We start from the raw sequence: 25450 nt of genomic DNA, 5'->3' as shown, positions 1-25450 counted from the left end.
GTGGGGCAGATGCAGCGGGGGCAGATGCAGCCGGGGCAGATGCAGTGGGGCAGATGCAGCGGGGGCAGATGCAGCGGGGGCAGATGTAGTGGGGCAGATGCAGCAGGGGCAGATGCAGCGGGGGCAGATGCAGTGAGGCAGATTCAGAGGGGGCAGATGTAGCAGGGGCAGATGCGGGGGGGGGCAGATGCAGCGGGGGGAGATGTAGCAGGGGCAGATACAGTGGGGGCAGATGCAGTGGGGCAGATGCAGCGGGGGGAGATGTAGAGGGGGAGATGCAGCAGGGTAGATTCTGCAGAACAGTGGTCCTGTCCTCGGTGTCTCACCGTAAGTGATGAGCTTGCCCATGGGTTTCAGCAGGTTAAAGCCCTTCTGTGTGTCAGAGCCTCCCAACGGATCCAGCACAATGTCCAAACCTGAGATAGAGACAGAGAGAGAGAGAGAGAGGGAGGGAGAGAGAGAGAGAGAGAGAGAGAGAGAGGGAGGGAGGGAGGGAGAGAGAGAGGGAGAGAAACAGACAGAGAGAGAGAGAGAGAAAGAGAGAGAGAGATAGAGGGAGAGCAATATATTTAATTCATTTAATTATTTTATTGTGTAGCTCTTTTGGAGAGACACGGTCACGAAGATGCTATACAGAAAAAAAAAAAAAAAAACAGAAGAAAGAAAAACCAGCCTGGGACCCCAAAAAACCAGCAAGAAAGATGGAGCCCATCCTCCACTGGAGGCACAAAGCTAGAGATGGAGCCCATCCTCCACTGGCCGGCCTGGTGTCAGGAGAAGAGATAAATGAACGGTAACAGAAATGTAATGGAGCAAATAATCAAATGGGCCAAACCCAATGGGCAGGTTACAGTCTGAGGCATTAAAGTACCGGGTAAAACAGACAAAATAGATACAAAATAGACAGAGGGAGAGAAGCAAATTTCTACCCCTTTCCACTTAAAGATAATTAAGATATATTTTAAAAACCTGTTCAAATTTGAGGATTTAATTGTACCCGCAGAAGTAAAGAGGTCAACCGAGGTTTTAACCAATCAGGACGACCGAAGCAGAGCCCCAATACCCAGCTGTCTGCAGCTCATTGATCAAAAGACCTCAGCACTTCTTCGCCGAGCTTTTGTTTGAGTTAGAGATTCTGTTTTAGCAACAGAGCCCTCTGGCAGAGGGAGCTCCCAGCTCAGTCTCCGAAACGTAATCACATCCAGCTCAGACACACAGATTTACAGGCTCAGGGTTGTTTCACACTTGGAAATACGTTTGCATCAAAAGGCAGATAAATCCTGAAGACACAGGGTTCAGTACACAGTCCTTTGGAAAATTGATTTCCCTCCTTTGAAGATTAACAGGGGATGAAGCTCAGGATCTCACAGCATAAAAAATGTTGGTTTCTGAACGATAAGACTGAAGAAACACAAGTCAAAATTCTAATTATGTCATAATTATTTCATTTCTACAAATTATTTATTTTCTGCAAATACACTTCAAATACCCTCTCTATGGAGGACCTCCTTAGCATAATGACTAATTCATTAATACCAACAATATTTTCCATAAACAAACAACCAACTGTTTCAGTGTCTGCCCCCCCAGCAGCCACCCCGACAACCCCCCCCCCGCCACCCCAGGAAGGCCTCCCTCCCCTCCTCAGAGCCCACTCATTTATTTATTTATAATTATCATCATTGTTTTCCCAAATCCTAAACACCCCACCTGACTCTCAATGTAGCATACCTCTTCCTGCGAAGTCACAAACTATTCACACTTGCACAGAATTCTATTCTAGGTGGAAAAAAGACAGAATATAGAAATGAAACAATCAAACAGAAAAGGTTAAATACACCAGTTTGTTCATGATTCAGACTTAAAAGATCCTCCAGTTCGCAGTAATTTCCTTTATATTCATGACATAGACTTCTGTAGACTAATACCAGCTTTTACTAACTGCATGTGTAAAACTGCTTCAGTAATCCATTCTGTGTTTGAGGCTCAGCAGCTGCCAGTGTCACCTTCAGTTTCTGGCGATCATATACAGTGTATGCGTTTTATAATAAAAGCGTGTCGCTTGAAAATGGCCCGCCCTCACCTTTGGGGCTGATTTTTCGGATCTCGTCCACGTAGTCCCGTGTGCGGTAGTCGATGGGGTGCGTGACCCCTCCCTCACTGATGGCCTCGTGCTTGCTGGCAGACGCCGTGCCAAACACAGTCACGTCCTGCACCGCGTGGCACAGCTGGGTGGCTGCGATGCCCACGCCGCCTGCAGAGGGAGAGCGGAGAGGGGGAGAGCTGAGAACTGGGAAGTGAGCACTGAGACTCAAAACAAGGGAAGTGAGCACTGAGACTCAAAAAAGGTAAGTGAGCACTGAGACTCAGTGAACACTGAAACTCAAAACAAGGGAAGTGAACACTGAGACTCAAAACAAGGGAAATGAACACTGACACTCAAAACAAGGGAAATGAACACTGAGACTCAAAACAAGGGAAATGAACACTGAGACTCAAAACAAGGGAAATGAACACTGAGACTCAAAACAAGGGAAATTAACACTGAGACTCAAAACAAGGGAAATGAACACTGAGACTCAGTGAACACTGAAACTCAAAACAAGGGAAGTGAACACTGAGACTCAAAACAAGGGAAGTGAGCACTGAAACTCAAAAAAAGGGAAGTGAGCACTGAGACTCAAAACAAGGGAAATGAACACTGAGACTCAAAACAAGGGAAGTAAACACTGAGACTCAAAACAAGGGAAGTAAACACTGAGACTCAAAACAAGGGAAATGAACACTGAGACTCAAAAAAGCAAAGTCAACACTGAAACACAAAACAAGGGAAGTGAACACTGAGACTCAAAACAGAGAAAGTAAATACTGAAACTCAAAACAAGGGAAGTGAACACTGATTTATAAAGTGAGAAATAGAGAAAGAGGAGTGAACTCAGTGTAAGGAGAGGGAAGGTCTCAGTATTCACCTTGCTTATTTTAATTATTTATACTGCCTTACACTGTAGACACAGTAATGAAAGCAAAATGACTCAGACAGAATACAGGAAATGAACACTCACTCTCAGGAAGATTGAGAGGGTTTGAACGCAAACTGCCAGAAAGATTTTAGATGCAAACGCTGACAGCCAGTGAGCATGAAAAAGGTAGACTGGAAGCCATATTATAGGAGAAACAGGAAGATAATGATGTGTTCTGGAAAAGATGGATGGACACGAACACAAAAACAAACAGAAAGAATGAAGATTCTAAAGGGAAAAAAATTCTGATTGAATCTGATTGTGCAGATTGATAAATGCAGTAGCTATGTGGGACAGAGAACTTCCCCTGAATTCAGGTCAGCTGAGGAAAGACAAATGACCCTGTATCCCATCATAAGAATATATGCCTGCAATGGAATAATACAATCACCCTCATATGCTTTTCAGACAATCACATTTCTAGGGTATCCAGTCAGGAGAATTATACAATTGAACACCGACAAGAATGAGGGACCAAAAGACACTGACACAAATAAACAAATACACCCGCACGCACGCGCACACACGTGTACCTATTACAGAATAAGAAAGTCACCACTGTCTCTTGCTGGACAGTTCTGTTTATTAAATAGGCACTTCTGCAGGGGAACTTGCATTGCCTTCCCCTGAGAATCTAATTAGCACTTCAACACAGCCATTCTCACAGAATCACCTCCCATGACAGCTACATTGTTTGGTCGATAATCCAAAAATCCGGAGCAGCTGCCATGTGACTGGAGTTCAAGATCGGAGGCCATGACTGCATAACATTCCATGCTGGGGCCTGGAGCCTTTCTGTCCCCCGTTACAGTATCTATCACGCCAGGGCTTATGGGTAATTACAGGATTACAGTCAAAGCAACACTAGCATTAGGTGCTAAGATTCTGAAGGAGAGCTCAAACAGTAAAGTGGCGTAAACACACACACTTAACTAAATCAGGTTTTGTTAAATTTCTTATAAACCAGTGGCTGGGACACAGGAAGGAATCTAGAACAAGTCTAGGGCCTAGTTTAACGACCAGCTTGGTAGGAATGAGACTGTCTCTGACCGCATTGTACGCAGTCCCAGAGCTGAATGACCTGCCACAGCCCTTCTCACACTACCCATCCAAACGCAGCCCTTTCACGGGCCTCGTCCCAGTGAGGGAGGAGACCAAGGCAGACGCTCACAGCCGCAAGCGGGAGAGACCTGACCTGAATCCCAAGAGATGTGATGGGTTCCTCCCTCTCCCACCCATGACAATAGTAATACGAAGCAGTGCTAAAAACATCCAGCACTTTCTGCGGCATGCGATACCTGTGCATTGGGAGCGCGTTGTTTCATAAGACTTCCACAGTTCGGTCTCTCCTTGTGCTGCCATGGAGACCAAAGGGAAGGGTATGGGGGGCGGGGCCTGCTACTCTGTTTAAGTGGATTACGCTGCCTTGAGTTGAGGATGCAACAGGGGCCGATCACAAACCTGGGGCCCCAAAGCCACAGATGAGGAATGCTCCCACTTTGTAATGATGTCACCACGGAGGAGGGCACGGACACTGTGTGGCACTGTGTGGCATTGTGTCTGTAAATGTATGCATGTATATATATGTCTGAAGCCATTAGTATTTGGCTTGATTGCTGGATGTTCACTTGTTATGAGCTGTCAGAATGGGCAAGTTTAAGTCCTCTGGCTCTGGTTGAGAGTCTGAAAACCTGCATTTCCTTTGGGATGAGGGTCACATGACCCCCCCCCCCCACTGCAGTGGGTCACACTGACACAGAATTCCGCTAATCTCCACGAATATGCACACTAATTCAGTTTCAGCCTCGACATCCCATCTCTCTCCCCTTCCCATCGTCACACTCTCTATCACTCGCTCGCTCTCTTCCTTCACCACACATCAATGTCCATCGCTACGTCACTCACTCACTCGCTCTCCCTCTGAAATAAAAATAAAATAGATCTTTATTGACATGACAAATAAAACCATTGGCAAAGCACAGTAAAAAAAAGTTCCCCTTCACGAAAGAGGAAAGTAATTTTTTTTTCTCTTCATCATTATTTCTTTCCTTTGGGGATGTGGTCATGGGAATGTGTTCCTATGGGGATGTGCTCCTATGGGGACGTGCTCATGGGGATGTGCTCATGGGGATGTGTTCCTATGGGGATGTGCTCCTATGAGGATGTGCTCATGGGGATGTGCTCCTATGGGGACGTGCTCATGGGGATGTGCTCCTATGGGGACATGTTATATGTGCTCCTATGGGGACGTGCCCATGGGGATGTGCTCCTATGAGGATGTGCTCCTATGGGGATGTGCTCCTATGAGGATGTGCTCATGGGGATGTGTTCCTATGGAGATGTGCTCCTATGAGGATGTGCTCATGGGGATGTGCTCCTATGGAGATGTGCTCCTATTGGGATGTGCTCCTTAAGCAGAAGCTCTCATTTCTGCACTGGTGATTTCCACAGATGAGCTCCGCAAGTAATCCCCTAATGACTCACTCAAACACCAAGACACAGAGCCATTAAAATTATTGTAGAGAGTCAATGCCTGCTTTGGTTGTCATTGAATGGGTTACTAATACCTTGGATTTTTAAATCTTGTTTACTAATTTTCATGGCCAATCAGGTTTCCCGAAGATAACCCACTGAAAAGTCGAACGACTCTGACAGCAGACTCCCTGTTTCCTTTCTCCAGGACTGTTTGGCCCTGAATTTGTATCAGCGTGACCTGCCAAGCTGGGGCGGAACTCTGCGGAATGCAGCGGAACCTGGGCCAATCCACACCCACAGTTCATCGGGACAGTCAGGTGACGTGGGGCTGACGTGCTCGTGCTCGAGTGCCAGGGACTTTTGGAGGGAAACTGAATGCACTGAAGTCTAAGGATTCATGGGTGACTGACCATGCGCATCTCGGTGCATGCTTATGTGTGTGGGTGTGTGAGTGTGTGTGTGTGTGTGTGTGTGCATGTGTGTACATGTGTGTGTGTGCGGGTGTGTGTGTGTGTGTGTGTGCGTGTGCGTGTGCGTATGTGTGTGCATTTGTGTGCGTGTGTGTGCGTGTGTACGTGTGTGCATGTGCGTGTGTGTGTGTGTGTGCACGCGTGTATGCGTGCGCGTGTGTGTGTGTGCGTGTGTGTGTGCGTGTGTGAGTGTGTGTGTGTGCGTGAGTGTGTGTGTGTGAGTGGATGCAGGAACGGTGTTGTGGACGTCAGTGAGTGGGGTGCTGCTCGTGCTGAGTGCCGTGTTGTGTAGACTGTGATGAGTTGGTTGGTGATGAATGCGTTGGTGTGTTATGTGTGTGGGTGTGTGAGTGTGTGTGTGTGTGTGTGTGTGCTGGTGCAGTGTGTGGTGTGTGCGTGTGTGTGTGTGTGTGCGTGTGCGTGTGCGTTGTGTGTGCATTGTGTGCGTGTGTGGCGTGTGTGTGTGTCGTGTGTGTGTGCGTGCGTGTGTGGTGTGTGTGTGTAGTGTGTGGCGTGAGTGTGTGTGTGCGCGTGTGAGTGTGTGTGTGTGCGTGGTGGTGTGTGTGTGTGTGTGTGGCGTGTGTGTGTGTGTGTGGTGTGTGTGTGAGTTGTGTGTGTGTGGTGAGTGTGTGTGTGTGCTGCGTATGTGTGTTTGGTGTGTGTGTGTGCGTGCGTGCGTACGTGTGCGTGTGTGCGTGTGTGTACGTGTGCGTATGTGGGGAAGGCCTAGCCCTCAGCACAGTTGTAAGCGCAGCTGTTCCCCTGGCTGACAGGCAGGTTACGAAGCTCTGGCCTGACTTCCTCCTGCCCTGAGAGACAGAAACTCACAGAACTGCACTTCCTAGAATTCCCAGAAGCCAGCTCCAAACCTCCATAACCAGCTCCACAACATTCATTCTTTACCTCATCCCCTTTTACATCAAATGAATTAAATGTCTCTAAAATTACAACAGTCACAGGTGTGTTCTGAAAAATGACAACCAACAATCTAATGGCACATGGGATTAAGAAGCAAACAGGGAGACACACCTGTACAAGCATGGCTGCTGGCCAGGGCAGGCTATGCACAGTGTGACCTCGGTGTAAGCAGTTTCTAAACCCAGGTGGGGGCACTACAATAACAAACTTTGAGCAAGATACTAAATGTGAGGTAAACAACATCTTAATCGCTTTGTGCTTAACAGAGGAAACTCCTTCATACTCAAACCGCCAAAGCAAATTCAAAAACATCCGGGGGAGAGGGGAGGAGCCCCTCCTCTCGGTTTCCTGAGTGAGCGCTTTCACAAGCTTCCACAGCTGAGCCGGGGCGGTGGAACCAGGTCACCTGACCACAGGAGCCCAGAACGAGGGAGCCCACTGGCTGGCAGCTCCCTCCTCTGCACAGTCGATTCGCTACTGTACTGAGAACCCATGCTGGACCACAGCGGCCCTGAGATAGGCTAGGAAGTCATTTCCAGGGAGGTTGGCTGAGCATGTTTGCAAGGGGTGGTAATCAAATTTGAAAATCACCCTACATTCCTGTCTGGTGCCTCTCTGCTGCCTATGGAGGAGCTCTAAACCTGAGAACCAGAGGCCCAACAGCCTGTATAATTCCATTAAGTTCAAGAGCAAGTTTCATCCCAACCGTAGCTTTACGACCCACATAAAAGAACAGCAGCAACATCTGCATAAATACATATGGATTCAGCACATGAATCAAGCAGGCACAGTGCCGCTATCTGGCTCTGTAATATAGTCATTTAGGAATGACAAACAGGAAAGAGTAAACCGCAGACTGTATCAGACACTCACAAACTAATTTAATGGTGCAAGCAATGTTCTGACATGAAAACATCTTCATCAGTTACCCATTAACTATTTCTGACAGACTTAAGCAGTGAGAAGTGCTTGAAAGCTTTCAATACAGTGTGAGAGCATCTTATTCCTCATCAGTTAGCTTCATGCCCCATTATTCTTTCAGATGTGTGTTTTCCTTTCTCATGCAATGCAAACTATCACTTACAAAGACACTTGGGGGGAATAGAGCCTCTGGAGACCTCCAATCTTGAGCTGGAATGGCTTCAGTTCAATCTGGCAATGGAATAGCCTGCTAAATGGAAAAAGTAGCCAGCGAGGGGGTTCTGGAGATAATGTTTTTCCTGAAGGGGGCCATTTGCATTCTGGTGGCTGTGTTGTCATCTAAACTGAAGCTAAATTGTAAGGTTCGTGGAATGCAGCTGCCCATCTTTCATGTCAGGAGTATCTACACCAACATTTAACACTCTTTACTGTTGGCAAGGGTCTGTGGTGCATATAACAGTGGGATTACGCACAGGTGCAATATCTTACATTCTGCACTGTGCCCCTGTTTAATAAACTAAGACACTATCAATCAATACAGTTTAAGGTTAGAGCATTCAGTTACAAACAGAGGAAGAGATAAACATAGCAGTCTGCCTACTCCAGCCAGTGTGTCTCATTCTCTCCATGTCTCATTGTGCCAGTTTACAGGCTAAACTCCTCATTGGCTAATCAGCTTAGCTAGTATTAGCTAAACCAAACTAGCACTCCTTCTCTCATCAAATGGAACCTACAATAACACAATTTGAAAACAAAACTGACCTGCCTCGAATACCCCACAGAATGCCTGAAAAATGGGCTGCTTGGGGACACAAGTTTGCTAGCCATTGTTTTTTCCCCTGGGGTAATGAACAATGCAAGTCCAGGGAGCAAAGGTCACGTCACTGTGGGTTTGTTTGCTGATTTCAAGCGTCTTGTTTGATGCAAGCTGCGCTGAGCCGAGATCGAGAGGGGACGATTAACAGCACATCCAGCCCCTCCCGATGGAGTACTGCCAGTGCGGAAAAAACAATTCAAATAAAAATGACTCTGAAACTCTTTTGTGTTATCAGAGTATCTGGCTGAGATTATGACTGCCGACTAAACAGCTGGTAGCCGGCTCAGTTTGAGCGCTCCGAGTGCTGCCTCAAAGCAGGGAACCCACAGCAGGCCTGACCGCAGGATTAGCGGGATCACAGCTCAGCGCTCAGGGCCGTTAGGATCACAGCCCAGCGCCCGTTAGGATCACAGCTCAGCGCCCGTTAGGATCACAGCCCAGCGCCCGTTAGGATCACAGCTCAGCGCTCGCGCCGGTTAGGATCACAGCTCAGCGCTCAGGGCCGTTAGGATCACAGCTCAGCGCCGTTAGGATCACAGCTCAGCGCCCGTTAGGATCACAGCTCAGCGCTTGCGCCCGTTAGGATCACAGCTCAGCGCCTGTTAGGATCACAGCTCAGCGCTCGCGCCGGTTAGGATCACAGCTCAGCGCTCGCGCCGGTTAGGATCACAGCTCAGTGCTCAGGGCCGTTAGGATCACAGCTCAGCGCCCGTTAGGATCACAGCTCAGCGCCCGTTAGGATCACAGCTCAGAGATCAGGGCCGTTAGGATCACAGCCCAGCGCCGTTAGGATCACAACCCAGCGCCCGTTAGGATCACAGCTCAGCGCTCGCGCCGGTTAGGATCACAGCTCAGCGCTCGCGCCGTTAGGATCACAGCTCAGCGCTCGCGCCGGTTAGGATCACAGCTCAGTGCTCAGGGCCGTTAGGATCACAGCTCAGCGCCGTTAGGATCACAGCTCAGCGCTCAGGGCCATTAGGATCACAGCTCAGCGCTCAGGGCCGTTAGGATCACAGCTCAGTGCTCAGGGCCGTTAGGATCACAGCTCAGCGCCCGTTAGGATCACAGCTCAGTGCTCAGGGCCGTTAGGATCGCAGCTCAGCGCCCGTTAGGATCACAGCTCAGCGCTCGCGCCGGTTAGGATCACAGCTCAGTGTTCAGGGCCGTTAGGATCGCAGCTCAGCGCCCGTTAGGATCACAGCTCAGCGCTCGCGCCGGTTAGGATCACAGCTCAGTGTTCAGGGCCGTTAGGATCACAGCTCAGTGCTCAGGGCCGTTAGGATCACAGCTCAGAGATCAGGGCCGTTAGGATCACAGCCCAGCGCCGTTAGGATCACAACCCAGCGCCCGTTAGGATCACAGCTCAGCGCTCGCGCCGGTTAGGATCACAGCTCAGCGCTCGCGCCGGTTAGGATCACAGCTCAGCGCTCGCGCCGGTTAGGATCACAGCTCAGTGCTCAGGGCCGTTAGGATCACAGCTCAGCGCCCGTTAGGATCACAGCTCAGCGCTCAGGGCCATTAGGATCACAGCTCAGCGCTCAGGGCCGTTAGGATCACAGCTCAGTGCTCAGGGCCGTTAGGATCACAGCTCAGCGCCCGTTAGGATCACAGCTCAGTGCTCAGGGCCGTTAGGATCGCAGCTCAGCGCCCGTTAGGATCACAGCTCAGCGCTCGCGCGGTTAGGATCACAGCTCAGTGCTCAGGGCCGTTAGGATCGCAGCTCAGCGCCCGTTAGGATCACAGCTCAGCGCTCGCGCCGGTTAGGATCACAGCTCAGTGTTCAGGGCCGTTAGGATCACAGCTCAGTGCTCAGGGCCGTTAGGATCACAGCTCAGTGCTCAGCGCCGTTAGGATCATAGCTCAGCACCTGTTAGGATCACAGCTCAGTGCTCAGCGCCGTTAGGATCACACCTCAGCGCCCGTTAGGATCACAGCTTAGCGCTCAGGGCCGTTAGGATCACAGCTCAGCGCTCAGGGCCGTTAGGATCACAGCCCAGCGCCCGTTAGGATCACAGCTCAGTGCTCAGGGCCGTTAGGATCACAGCCCAGCGCCCGTTAGGATCATAGCTCAGTGCTCAGGGCCGTTAGGATCACAGCTCAGCGCCCGATAGGATCACAGCTCAATGCTCAGGGCCGTTAGGATCACAGCTCAGTGCTCAGCGCCGTTAGGATCACAGCTCAGCGCTCAGGGCCGTTAGGATCACAGCCCAGCGCCCGATAGGATCACAGCTCAATGCTCAGGACCGTTAGGATCGCAGCTCAGAGCCCGTTAGGATCACAGCTCAGTGCTCAGGGCCGTTAGGATCACAGCCCAGCGCCCGATAGGATCACAGCCCAGCGCCCGATAGGATCACAGCCCAGCGCCCGATAGGATCACAGCCCAGCGCCCGATAGGATCACAGCTCAGCGCTCAGGGCCGTTAGGATCGCATCTCAATGCTCAGGGCCGTTAGGATCACAGCTCAGCGCTCGCACCGGTTAGGATCGCAGCTCAGCGCTCGTTAGGATCGCAGCTCAGCGCCCGTTAGGATCGCAGCACAGCGCCGGTTAGGATCACAGCTCAGTGCTCAGGGCCGTTAGGATCGCAGCTCAGCGCTCGCAGTTAGATGGTTGCCGTGTTCAGCGGCTGCAGTCGGAGCAGAGGAAACAGAAGAGCTCTGAGCGTTGACTGTGGCAGAGACAGGTGCAGCAGGGTGCCCAAACTCGTACATGCCAAACACTGACAAACCGGCCGTCTCCCTGCCAGACACCCTGCAGGACGACCCTAAATCTGCACAGGTCAGGGGGTAACAGCGTCCCACATGCAGCCATTTCTGCATTTTAAACAGTCCACATCTCCAGCTCTGTGCCTTAGCCTAGGCTATATGAGCGCATGATTGTGCGTAAGAGCATGTGTGTGTGTGTGTGTGTGTGTGTGTGTGTGTGTGTGTGTGTGTGTGTGAGTACGTAAAGGCATGTGTGTGTGTGTGAGGCATGAATGTGCATAAGGGCACGTGTGTGTGTGTGTGAGGCATGAGTGTACGTAAGGGCATGTGTGTGTGTGTGTGTGTGTGCATGAGTGTGAGTGAGGGCACGTGTGTGTGTGTGTGTGTGAGAGAGTGCATGAGTGTGAGTAAGGGCACATGTGTGTGTGTGTGTGTGTGTGAGAGAGAGTGTGAGTGCATGAGTGTGCATAAGGGAACGTGTGTGTATGTGTGTGTGTGTGTATGTGAGTGCATGCATGCGTGTGAGTAAGTGCGCATGTGCGTATGTGTGTGTGGGTGGGTGGGTGTGTGTGTGTGTGTGTGTGCATGCATGTAATACAAAAACAAATTCACATGAACACACTGACAGTTATGCTCTGTATTGCTTGTTCAGATTTCAGGGCCAGTGACAGAAACACACAGCAGACATTTACTCACAGAACGCAGCAGAAGTGAGTCAGCCAATCCCACGCCCTGTCATCAGGGACATGTCATCAGCGACAGAGATTTCTCGCCACACGACCGCAACAGCTGTCCGTGTGGTCCGATGCCCAGACCCTCGTACCTTACCCACAGACCCCTTCACTGACACACTGAGTCAAAGCTGTTTATCAAATTAACACATCACTTACAGCCCAGGCGATGGAAATGATTCTCTACTCCATCACATTGTTCTATTGACGGCTGAGAGAGAGGCTCTTCAATAAAGAATTAATTGCAGTTCTCCTCTGCATTTAGATGGGTTGCTTATCACAGTAGAACAGGCTACGTTGCTACATTACAGCTATCAGCTACTTAGGGGAGGAAAAAGGAACATAATAATTATATTTAAATAGGGCTGGATTTAGCATTAGTGCACCTACGCTGAACAAACATCAGAGCCACAGGAAGAGAGAAAACAAGGTTAGCAGACCGTAATGCCCCCCCAACGGCGGGTTTGTGAGGACCGTAATGCGCACCCCCCCCCCCCCCAACGGCTCAGAGTGGGGTGCAGCGGGTTTGTGAGGACCATAATGCACCCCCCTAACAACTCAGAGCCCTGTGTCTTGGTCTGCCGCTCGGGTTTCTGGGAGATTGCAGCCACACCGGCACATGAAAGACGCAGAAGCAAACAGCAGCTCATCCATCTTAGCATCACGCCTCTGCTTCTGCTCACCCTCCAGCACAAACACTTCCATTAAACATCCGCCACATAAATATTTCTCTTACGCCTTTACACTTTTACTGCGAGTCATTGTAAATGGCCACCACAGTTTTTTGTGTTTCTGTTTTCAGTGTCAAAACACTCACTAAATAATCAGTACAAAGACATGTTGAAATGAATCTGAACTCCAGACCAAATACATAACAGTAAATATGACTTTTTCAGTCCTGAAATTTTTTTGTCAAGGAAAGTAAAGGAATCCCAATAATTCATGTTTTAAAAAGTAAAGTCCTTCCCTCTTCATTTACATTGAAAATAAAAATAAGCATTTTTTCAGAAACCAGGCAACAGGGAGATAAATGTTTCCCTACAGTCAGTGAGCAGGACATTCCTAGCATCAGTGAGCGGGACATTCCCTAGCATCAGTGAGCAGGACATTCCCTAGCGTCTGTGAGCAGGACATTCCCTAGCGTCAGTGACCAGGACATTCCCTAGCATAAGTGAGGTGGACATTCCCTAGCATCAGTGAGTGGGACATTCCCTAGCGTCAGTGAGCGGGACATTCCCTAGCGTCAGTGAGCAGGACATTCCCCAGCATCAGTGAGCAGGACATTCCCTAGCATAAGTGAGGTGGACATTCCCTAGCGTCAGTGAGCGGGACATTCCCTAGAGTCAGTGAGCAGGACATTCCCTAGCATAAATGAGGTGGACATTCCCTAGCATCAGTGAGCAGGACATTCCCTAGCGTCAGAGAGTGGGACATTCCCTAGAGCCAGTTAGCAGGACATTCAATAGCATCAGTGAGCAGGACACTCCCTAGTGTCAGTAAGCAGGACATTCCCTAGCGTCAGTGAGTGGGACATTCCCTAGCAGAAGTGAGCGGGACATTCCCTAGCATCAGTGAGCAGGATATTCCTTAGCATCAGTGAGCAGGCAATTGCCTGGTGTCAGTGAGTGGGACATTCCCTAGCCTCAATGAGCGGGACATTCCCTAGCATCAGTGAGCGGGACATTCCCTAGCGTCAGTGAGCAGGACATTCCCTAGCATAAGTGAGGTGGACATTCCCTAGCATCAGTGAGTGGGACATTCCCTAGCGTCAATGAGCGGGACATTCCCTAGCGTCAGTGAGCAGGACATTCCCTAGAGTCAGTGAGCAGGACATTCCCTAGCGTCAGTGAGCAGGACATTCCCTAGCATCAATGAGCAGGACATTCCCTAGCGTCAATGAGTGGGACATTCCCTAGAGTCAGTGAGCAGGACATTCCCTAGCGTCAATGAGCAGGACAGGTTTCACAGTCTGACCATGACCATCAGGGGCAACAGAAACCAGTAACCACCCAGCTAACTGCTCACCTGTGCACAAACATGCATGTTACGGTACAAGCCTCTATCCAAACTTATTTTCAGACATTTAATCTTAATGACTATGCCTCTGCTGAGCACACGCATAAGCACGGAGAAAAGATAACGGTGGGTAAAAGATAATAGAGGGTAAAAGTCTTTTTGGCATAGCAAGAGATTTTCTGGGAATCACTACAGTCAAGATTCCCTTGATCTGATACCCAGCTAAACCCACAGTAGCGCAGTACTTCAGAAAACCATCTTAATATGAGGCTGTGCTCTAAATGGAAAATAATGGCAATCCATCCAATGTGACTTTGAAAGCAAAAAACCTCCAAAATGGATTCCTGATACCAAAACGTGCCATTGCTGTATTTCTTATTATGAGCTGATAGCAGAAATATGTTACTTACTTCAGTTATTCTATTTATTCTTCTCAATATAAAGTACATTGAATGCCAAGGCAAAAACAATGAATAGACTACATTAAACTTCACAATACTTCTATACCTACATGTAGTACTGATGGCTGAACAGACACTGAGATGCTCTTTGCATACCTGCACTCACCAGCATGCAAAAAAGCCTGCCCATACATCACAGAACTGCACCACTCAACAGAAAACAACAAAAACCTACAGGAAGGCTGTTTATGTCCATGAAACACTTGATACGCAGCATACCTAGCAGTCGATTAACTGGGCCAGTGAATAAACCTTTAATATACGAAAGTAAATTTAAGACAATGTGAGACTTTTAAGGGGCCACAGAAACCTTGTAGCAGGAGGCAGCCCCCCACCCCCCCCCACACACACCCCCCCCTCATGTGTGCACAGATAAATCAGCAAACAGGCTCTTCCACGCTCAGTCCGGATAATCCCATGCTATGTCCGGACAGCTGTGGCGCAAACACTAGGGGTCTCCAAGAAGCCCAGGAAGGGGTGGGGCACAGAACAGGAAGGATATTTATGCAGATGTTATGGAGCTCCACAGCATATTTTTCTCTGACACACAGCAAACTTTTCAAGGGCAAATCTGCCTACATGCAGTCCTGGATGACCAATCCCCGTGCCCACACTGCCAGAACGGATTGCTCATTCACTCCCACACACACACACACACACAAGCACACACGCACGCACACACACACACACACACACACACACACACACACGCGCACACACACACACACACCCACACACGTGTATACACACACACACACACACACACACAACAAAAACATACACACGTGTATACACACTGACTCAAGCAGTACAACATGAACAGTATACACACGTGTATACACACACATACACATTGACTCAAGCAGTAAAACATGTACAGTATACACACACGTGTATACACACACACTGTTACGTCCCACGTGTGTGTGTGTCTCTCTCGCTATCTTTCTCTCTATCATTCTCTACAGGATCCCCATTCCCATTTGTCCCATCTGCTGTCAATCTTCATTACATCCTTGTACACCAATAAGAAGGCGCCACACCACCCCGGTTCCTCCAATCAGCAGACAGCTTCACCTTTTAAAAACCCCGGACTTCCTGTTGTTGAGAGCTCTCGTGTTGTTAGTCTGTCTTTGAGCTTTAGCCGTATGTCTTTTTGCTAGTGTTAATCTTTGTATTGTACCGTTCCCTAGTGTGTTGCCATTGTGTATCTTGTTATCCTCTGTTTGTCTGTCCCGTTGCATTGTGTGTGGCCACGACGAGGCCTTGGGACAGGGTAAGACAGAGGCCTCTATACATTGAGCACACGTAGTTTTGGCACTTGTATAGACACCTTAGGTTAGGAGTGTTTGCCACCTGCTGTTTCTGTTTGTTGGCTAGAGTAGGAAGTCAGGCTTTTGTTTTGTAAATATACTAGTTAAGACAGCCTTGTCCTACTTTCAATTTTCAGCTAGCTGTTTGGTTTTGTTGTGTTTCTTTTCTTTAGCAACACTCAGGTTCCTTGACCTCGATTGTGTGTCTTGTCTTGTTTTGTGTATTGTAAATATTGTAATTAGCCACTTGTATTTTCACCTTTTGCACTTTAAATATAGTAAACACGCTTCACTTGGCAGTCCGTTTCAGTCTCCTTATTATTATCACACAATTGCTCATCTTCACATCACCCGGTCTTATAAATATAAATATGTTACTCACCCCATGTACCCCTAGACCTTTGGGGCCGTAACACACACACACACACACACACACACACACTGTCTCAGGTAGTTAAACATGTACAGTATACACACACGTGTATATACACACACACACACGTATACACACACACACTGACTCAAGCAGTAAAACATGTACAGAACACACACAAATACACACTCACGTATAAGTAACCCTGGACTTACGCACACAAACACACTTCTAGAACATTCACTTCATACTGGGTCTGCTCACAGAGGGAGGAGTCAGCATGACAGAGGGAGGGGTCAGCATGAGAGAGGGAGGAGTCGGAATGAGAGAGGGAGGAGTCAGCATGACAGAGGGAGGAGTCAGCATGAGAGAGTGGGGTCAACTCCGTTCAGTTCAGTCAGTACAAATCATTAACAAAATAAATGAATTGAAAAATTATCACAACGGGTATTTTACAATTCATGAACTGAAGGAACTGAAATGGAATTGATCCCAAGTGGAAGGAGGAGACACTTAATGAAGCGATTCACCATACAGTATCTCCACCTGAGCTGGTTGTTTAGCCCTGTCATGGCCTAGGAACACTCTGAAGATGCAGCTCAGACTCTAAACCTGCATATTTAATTATCCCAGCAGTATACCAGGATCAATAAAACCCTCCCTCTCTACTTTAGCTGATATGCATGGAAATTCAGGAGCAAAATGACTCCTCGAGGGCTGAGGTACCTGCAGGTTTAACTCCAGCCTGCAGGGTATGCAGGTTTAACTCCAGACTGCAGTGTCTGCAGGTTTAACTCCAGACTGCAGTGTATGCAGGTTTAACTCCAGCCTGCAGGGTCTGCAGGTTTAACTCCAGCCTGCAGGGTCTGCAGGTTTAACTCCAGACTGCCATGTATGCAGGTTTAACTCCAGCCTGCAGTGTATGCAGGTTTAACTCCAGCCTGCAGTGTCTGCAGGTTTAACTCCAGACTGCAGTGTCTGCAGGTTTAACTCCAGACTGCAGTGTCTGCAGGTTTAACTCCAGACTGCAGTGTCTGCAGGTTTAACTCCAGACTGCAGTGTCTGCAGGTCTAACTCCAGACTGCAGTGTCTGCAGGTTTAACTCCAGACTGCAGTGTCTGCAGGTTTAACTCCAGCCTGCAGTGTCTGCAGGTTTAACTCCAGACTGCAGTGTCTGCAGGTTTAACTCCAGCCTGCAGTGTCTGCAGGTTTAACTCCAGACTGCAGTGTCTGCAGGTTTAACTCCAGACTGCAGTGTCTGCAGGTTTAACTCCAGCCTGCAGTGTCTGCAGGTTTAACTCCAGACTGCAGTGTATGCAGGCCTTCACAATTCACATTTGAGAGAGTTGTAGATAAATGCAGGTGTATAATTGGACAGTGTAAACAGTATAAGCTCTATCAGGGTAAGAATGCCTGCTGAATTGGCCACGCCCCCTACCTGCTGCCATGTGGACCAGCACGCTCTGGTTGGGCCGCAGGTTGCCGAAGTCGAACAGCATCATGTAGGCGGTGATGTAGTTGACGGGCAGGGCGGCCCCATCCTGGAAGCTCATCCCCTCCGGCATGAGGAAGGTGTGGTTGGCCAGCACCACCACCACCTCCTGCCACATCCCGAACCGGTTTAGCACCATCACCCTGTCGCCAACCTGTAAGAGAGGACACAGGGCACCCCAGTTCAACTCAAAACAGGACACAGCGAACCTACACACACCTCAGACGTACAGGCTGACCGTTCAACCCAACAGCGTTTGAAACCATTAGTAGCAGCAACTAGCAAACATGTGTAGCATATCGGCAGCAAGACATGCAATTACGCCTTATAAATATCCATCCATTATCTAACCCGCTTATTCTTGGTCAAGGTCGGGGGTGGGGGGGAGGTGCTCGAGCCTGTCCCAGCACAAAAGGCTGGAATACACCCTGGACTGGTCGCCTTATACACCGCAGGGCCTTATACATATCAAGCTCTTAATTAGCACCCATGCAAAAAGGCTTAAAGTGAAACAACCACTTTTCAGTGAAAAAGGTCACTGAGCACTATAGCTAAAGAACACCAAATAGGAAAATCAAAAGTGTTTGATGTGAAGGAAAGCCAGGACAAAATATAATGTGCAACACAGTCCAAAGATAAAAGAAACTGGCACTGTCTTAAAAATAACTCAAGTCATAATAAAAGCCTGATCACCTCTAGTTTCATTATCAGATGATTTAAACAAAGATTTATAGCTATAAAAAAGAGTTCTAATCAATAAAGGATTCAAACCATTTCAAACACTGTTTTTTAAACATTACTTTCATTTCTGGATACTCTGAATGGCCTCCATTCCCAGTGCATTCTGGGAGAGGTTCTGCTGCACTGTACAGTAGCAACACTACAAAGCCGAAGGTCTAATGGTGGCCTACACACAGGCCAGCTTGTTATGAACAAGCATCAGATCAGACCATTCAAACAGACGCCCAATTCATTTTGTTTAATTAAAATCTGTCAGCTAAACATGTAGGTCACAGCCATGGACACTTCCATCCTGCATCTAATTAAAGGTCACGCAGCAGATACATAACGGGCCGCCAGAGGACCAATCCCGCGCTGGGAAAGGTTACGCGACGGCCGTATGCAGTAAACTTTGAGGTGATCGCCTGTCTAAACAAACTGGACACAGTCGGTTATCCAGGGGCCTGCCCATGGTTGTGCCCTGGTGATAAGGATCCAACCAGTAGCCAAAAACAAGCCCCAAATGTACAGCCCTTATGTCTTTGGTCCAAACATATGACCTTGAACACCTGAGCACACCACTGTCTAATCGTTACTCCAAGCGGTACCCTCTCTGTACCCTCTCTCACTTCTCTCCACTGGCTCCTGATTAAATAGAAAGCTGTTTAAATGTCTTGTTTGTAACCTGTAAAGCACCAGATGGATTTGGACCAGACTGTCTGAGTCATATTTATTTCTCCATATCTCCCAAACAGGACCCAATAACCACAATATGTAGGCTTTTCCTTCACCCACAATTCCAGGTTTTTTAAAATCAAGACTCAAGTTACAGTACCTTATCAGCTTTTGATCCTACCTGTCCCCTGCATTACATATCTTTAGCCTAACCTATCCACAGCATGAAAATGACTGTAGTCACCAGGTCGATTGTTAAGCATTGTATGAGGTTTCTGTAAATCACACTATTGAAATACTGATTAATTAAATGATCTCTACTGCCCCTTGAGGCTGGGCTCATCATCTCCAGGCTGGAAAGGCTGTTGTTTTCTTGGAACCAGGAGGGTCACATCTCCAGAGACCATGACACTCACCAAGACCCCAGGACGAGGCTCCAGAGCTGCAGCAGCCACAGCCCCCAGGACGAGGCTCCAGAGCTGCAGCAGCCACAGCCCCCAGGACGAGGCTCCAGAGCTGCAGCAGCCAGAGCCCCCAGGACGAGGCTCCAGAGCTGCAGGAGCCAGAGCCCCCAGGACGAGGCTCCAGAGCTGCAGCAGCCAGAGCCCCCAGGACGAGGCTCCAGAGCTGCAGGAGCCAGAGCCCCCAGGACGAGGCTCCAGAGTTGCATTTTTTCCATTACCTAGATTTTTAAATGTATTGTTTTTCTGTTAAAAAGCATATTTTTAAAATGTCCTAAATTTTTTTTACTGATCTTCTTATGGGGGCTATGTCTAAAAACGCTGTGATTCAGACACAGATCCCCGATATGGATGTAAATACCATGAAATTAAATTTACAGTCTGCGCAATCTGCACCTTGAATTAATTATTTTATTTCAAATCCAATGTGCTGGAGTACAGAGCCAATGCTTATGCATCTAACTTACAGTTCACATAAAATTAAAAACGTTGATGCTAGCCTATTGGCCAGCTAGAGCGACAGCTCTGTCATGTGTCCAAAAGATCATTGGACCGTACACACCGATCAAACTGCTCTGTTCTGACACCGCTGGGTACCCGGCTCTCTACACAAGCCTGCATCTCCAGGTTTCTTGTCAGTTCGGGCTCCTGGTGGTGGAATGAGCTTCTGGAATGAAACCCTGCCCATCTCCCCACTGCAGTCAGAACAGCAGAAACCCTGCCCATCTTCCCACTGCAGTCAGAACAGCAGAAACCCTGCCCATCTTCCACTGCAGTCAGAACAGCAGAAACCCTGCCCATCTTCCACTGCAGTCAGAACAGCAGAAACCCTGCCCATCTTCCACTGCAGTCAGAACAGCAGAAACCCTGCCCATCTTCCCACTGCAGTCAGAACAGCAGAAACCCTGCCCATCTTCCACTGCAGTCAGAACAGCAGAAACCCTGCCCATCTTCCACTGCAGTCAGAACAGCAGAAACCCTGCCCATCTTCCACTGCAGTCAGAACAGCAGAAACCCTGCTAGAGCGATGGGGAGACACAACATCCCCTGCTATGCTAAAAAGTTGCTTGGAGTAAACACTCATTGTGGGGCAAGTTTTTTAGAACCACATGAGCCAGTGTTGGGTGCGTCATTAGCCAACAACCTTTTTTACTACCTACTACTGCCATGCTGATGTCCAGCGATGTTGGCGCATCCTACATTACAGCACCGATTTCTGCACCAGCAACAACGTGATTTCATATAGACTACAAAACCATATATTGCAAAAGTATTTTCTTGAAATAAAGGACAGAACTGAATCAGTTTCAACATTTGTATTTCTAAATTATGGCGGTTTTGTTATATTGGCTGAGGCAAAATGTATAGAGGCACATTACAGGAACACTGAGAAAAGCGCCAAAATGTGCACAACAAAACACAAAATGGAAAAAGTAGTTGAAGAAATACAAAGCACTATATTTTAAAAAGCAATTTCTTTGGTTAAAACAAATTCAGCACATTTCCCCCTCCTTCTCCTTAGAGTAAACTTTTACATAGCCTATGCACTGTCCCTCTCCTCTTATCAATTCCACAGAGAACGTGCAGCTTTGGTGGTTTGTTGGGACCGCACGAACACAAGTCGGTTACATTTCACGCAGTTGTCATGTAGCTGCTCCATTCAGTTTATTCAAAGTCACCATTTCAAAGAAAAGCTGAAAACATGTCGGTGGCGTTATCTCCGCGGAGTTCGAAGCCATCATTTCTGTAACGACAGCATCCAGAATCATTCCTCCCCACCCTAAATGCTTTATCAACTTCATTACACGACTGCAGTGAAGGAATTGTGTGAGATTATAAATGTAAATTAGTTTCGATAGCGCTTGATTGGGAAACTCGTATCAAAGCACCGGTCATTCATTGCTGAACAGCGTGCTGGAGTTGACAGCAACACTTTTGCACCTGAGTAAAAGCACCTGTTGTCGATTGTCTGGTGGGGGTGGGGTTACAAAATGCCATTATTTCTATACTGAGGCGATTATAATAATAAAAGTTATTATTATTATTATTATTGTTATTATTATTATTATTATTATTATTATAATATAATAATAATAATAATAATAAACACTGTTATTTTACGCCCAAATATTTAGGAAAGCTGTGAAATGAGGAAAATATAGCATTTACAATTGCAGGAATTTTTATTTTAAAGTCCCTAAAGCCTGATGGCGTTGCTCTGACCTATCCAGTGTTAAGGGACACTCTCACTCTCTGCAGTTGTGTGTGTGTGTGTGTATCTAAATTGAGATACTTGGTGCTGAGCAAATTGCATCAAAGAGGACTTGACGAAGGGGCAGACCGTTGAGGACACAGGAAACGGCGCAACCTCCATAATCTGAAGCCTTTTCCTGTTCTGTTTTAAGCTCTGGCTTTCTCCTCTTCCTCCTTGCAGAGATAACAGGCCGTCCACTCACAGGAAACCCTACCAATCACCTCCCCACCAGAAACACAAGACAAACTTTCTCTTGCTAGTGAACAACAGAAAGCTAAACTTTTTTTAATGGGTGGAAAAATGTCTAACCACTCCATTTGCACAGGTCACTTTCCATGTCTATGCCCTCCCTCTCTCAGTTTCCATTTCCCCTTCTCTCTGTCCACCTCTCCCTCTTTCATCATCTCTCTCCCTCTCGCTCCCCGTCTCTCTTTCAGACACATGTGGAGCGGGGGGCTTGCCAAGTTAGTGATGATGGACAGCTGGGGTTTCATTTGTAAGGTCTTGGTTTTTTGTTGTTGTGGATTTTATTTGAGCTTTTGGTTATGTCATTACTTTAGCAGGGGGAGGGGTAGCTGTGTTCAGCATGCATTGCGTGTGTTGAGCTGCGTTCCATCTGAAAACAAGCCATCTGTAATTGGCGGCTCTCAGGTCTGAACTGAGCCCACAAAGGCAGCTTTAAATCCAGAATCTCTCCTCATTTTGTCTACACACAGTCAGGGCACTCAGTGTTCGATCGTGGATACATAACAACTCAATAATCGACAGGCAGGAGTTCTGCAGGGCATGAGTCTAACTAGATGACTCATGGATCACGTTTGTCAGCATTGGCAGAAATATGTGCTGACGTTGCACAGGCTAAAATCACTGACACCCGTCTAACACAGCTACAGGGCTGATTAACACAGCTACAGGGCCTGAATACCACAGCTACAGGGCTGTCTGACACAGCTACAGGGCCTGAATATCACAGCTACAGGGCCCAGCTAACACAGCTATGGGGCTATCTAACACAGCTACAGGGCTGTCTAACAAAGCTAAAGGGCCTGAATATCACAGCTACAGGGCTGTCTGACAAAGCTACAGGGCTGTATAACACAGTTAGAGGGCTGTCTAACAAAGCTACAGGGCTGTCTAACAAAGCTACAGGGCTGTCTAACAAAGCTACAGGGCTGTCTAACAAAGCTAAAGGGCCTGAATACCACAGCTACTGGGCTGTCTAACACAGCTAAAGGGCCTGAATACCACAGCTACTGGGCTGTCTAACACAGCTACAGGGCCAGAATACCACAGCTACAGGGCTGTCTAACACAGCTACTGGGCTGTCTAACAAAGCTAAAGGGCCAGAATACCACAGCTACAGGGCTGTCTAACACAGCTACAGGGCTGTATAACATAGCTACAGGGCCTGAATACCACAGCTACAGGGCTGTCTAACACAGCTACTGGGCTGTCTAACACAGATACAGGGCCAGAATACCACAGTTACAGGACTGCTTAACACAGCTACTGGGCTGTCTAACAAAGCTAAAGGGCCAGAATACCACAGCTACAGGGCTGTATAACATAGCTACAGGCTAATCACGACAGGGCTGTTACACAGCTCTGGTGTCTAACAGTCAGGCTGATACCACAGTGACAGTCCACTGGAGCCGTGCACTGGTAACACGTGCACTCGAGTCATGCACTGGTAACACGTGCACTGCTAATACGTGCACTGGAGACGTGCGCTGGTAATGCGAGTGTGCCCAGTGGTACTGGTATTACGATGGGTACTGCGAGTGTGCCCAGCGGTACTGGTATTACGATGGGTACTGTGAGTGTGCCCAGTGGTACTGGTATTACGATGGGTACTGTGAGTGTGCCCAGTGGTACTGGTATTACGATGGGTACTGTGAGTGTGCCCAGCAGGAACGGGAAGTTGGCACAGAACCATCTGAACCACGTCTTTCTCGCCCGCTTTATGGCCAGCTGTCAGAATACACACACACACACAGAATGTGCTCCCCCTCCAGAAAGGGGGGGAGTGCGGGGGAACGGAAATACCAGACTGACAATGTGGGACAGAGGAATATAATTGAGAACATATGGGCCAGTCCAGATCCTAAAAGAAGCTAAAAGAGAACATAGTGCACTCTTGGACCCAGGGCCTAAACAAAGTGCTGATGTTAAAGTTAGGCACAGTGCGCCCCGCCCCCCCCCCCCTGAGCACAGCATTTGGAAATTTCCATTTCTCTCTCTGCCCCCCCTCCCCCTCCCCCTCCCTCTCCCCCTCCCCCATTTCCTCCTTGCACTTGGTCAAGAGTTCATTTAGGGTGATGTCGGTGCAGTGCTAACAGGCTTTCCAGTAGAGATTCAGCAGCCAATAAGAATGCTTCTGCTCACTAACGGTTCCATTTGTAGCACAGCAACACAACTCTGGTGACACAAAGTGTCACAGCCTACATTTTATCCTACCATTATTCTGTGTGTTTGTGTGCGTGTCTGTGTCTGTGCTTGGGTTTGTGCCTGTGTGTGTCAGTGTGCGAGTGCATGTGTGTGTGTGTGTGTGTGTGTGTGTGTGTGTGTGTGTGTCAGTGTGTGGGTGTGTGTGTGTGTTTATCTCTACCACTCACATAATCAGGCCAATTTGCTCTTGCCACCATTCTACTATATATCACAGGTTCTGGTGATGTTTGGTCACATTATGCCTTCACAAAAATAGAAGAGAACAAAAAATAATACTGGAGGATGTATGAGATGCATAACAGCAATATAATAATAGACAACAGAGAATACTGATACTGTCTTCAGTTATCAAGGGTGTAACTTTAGTTTGAACATTGGGGGGGTTAAAATGCAGAGATCCCGAGAACCAAAACCCTTTTGGGGGATCTGTGGGATGCCCCCCAGAAGAAATGTTCTAAAAGAACAGCTGTGAAATGATCATTTCTAATGAAATCTAAAGGCTAAATACTTCAGACTACAGATCAGTTGATCCCAATGACAACATAAAATCCCCATCATTATTATATGAAATTATTGTTTGTTTTTTTCATTGTGCTATATTATGGGGGGGGGGGGTTGGAGTTATTTGGTTTGTTTCGTAATAGGGGGGAGTTGTAACCCCCCTACACCCAATAAATCTGCCCTTGACAGTCCTAGTGGTTTATATGGCTACCCTATTCCACAAATGCGCCTTTCACCCCCATCTGATTAGTACAGGGGCAGAATATGCATCGTGCATACAGCACACACAGGTGTGCAGGCTTGACTAGTGATGTGAACTTAATGTGAGCAGTCAAGAGGGGGCAACTCCTACTCCATGTTTGCCATGTTCGTTTTTTATATTTGACAAGTTAAAGCTATACTGGATTTTAGACTCTGATTTTAGACCTTGTAGACTCTGTTTGTAAACTCCACCCACAGGTGAAGTGGTAACAGGTATTGAACATAGCTCTTTTAGCACCGTGAATGATTCCATGTTGATGGTAACAGTAATTAGGCAGTGTTATAATGATCCCTATACTGAGTGCACCCCTTAGTGTGTGGGAACATCGTACAGCAGTTACTCCATAGTGCCGATGCAGCCATTTTGTGTTTCTCCTCGTTTGGTATTTAGCTACTCCAGGCCCTGTTTCATGAAGCAG

General features: G+C 48.0%; 1 protein-coding gene across 3 annotated transcripts in view; it reads right to left on the bottom strand.

The window, feature by feature from the left end:
- LOC135243324 (synaptic vesicle membrane protein VAT-1 homolog) overlaps positions 1–25450 on the bottom strand; it is a 57843-nt gene that overhangs the window by 26802 nt on the left and 5591 nt on the right. For 2 of the 3 annotated variants that reach the window (XM_064315065.1, XM_064315066.1), the window contains exon 2: positions 17658–17865. In XM_064315065.1, coding sequence (XP_064171135.1) covers positions 17658–17865 — 208 coding nt within the window. Of the gene's footprint in view, positions 1–326; positions 417–2083; positions 2255–17657; positions 17866–25450 lie in introns of all 3 variants that reach the window. The other variant, XM_064315067.1, reaches the window with a different exon arrangement.

Source organism: Anguilla rostrata, chromosome 17 (genome assembly GCF_018555375.3).
Source record: "Anguilla rostrata isolate EN2019 chromosome 17, ASM1855537v3, whole genome shotgun sequence".
NCBI classification, from domain to species: Eukaryota; Metazoa; Chordata; class Actinopteri; order Anguilliformes; family Anguillidae; genus Anguilla; species Anguilla rostrata.
This window is presented reverse-complemented; position numbering and strand designations above follow the sequence as displayed.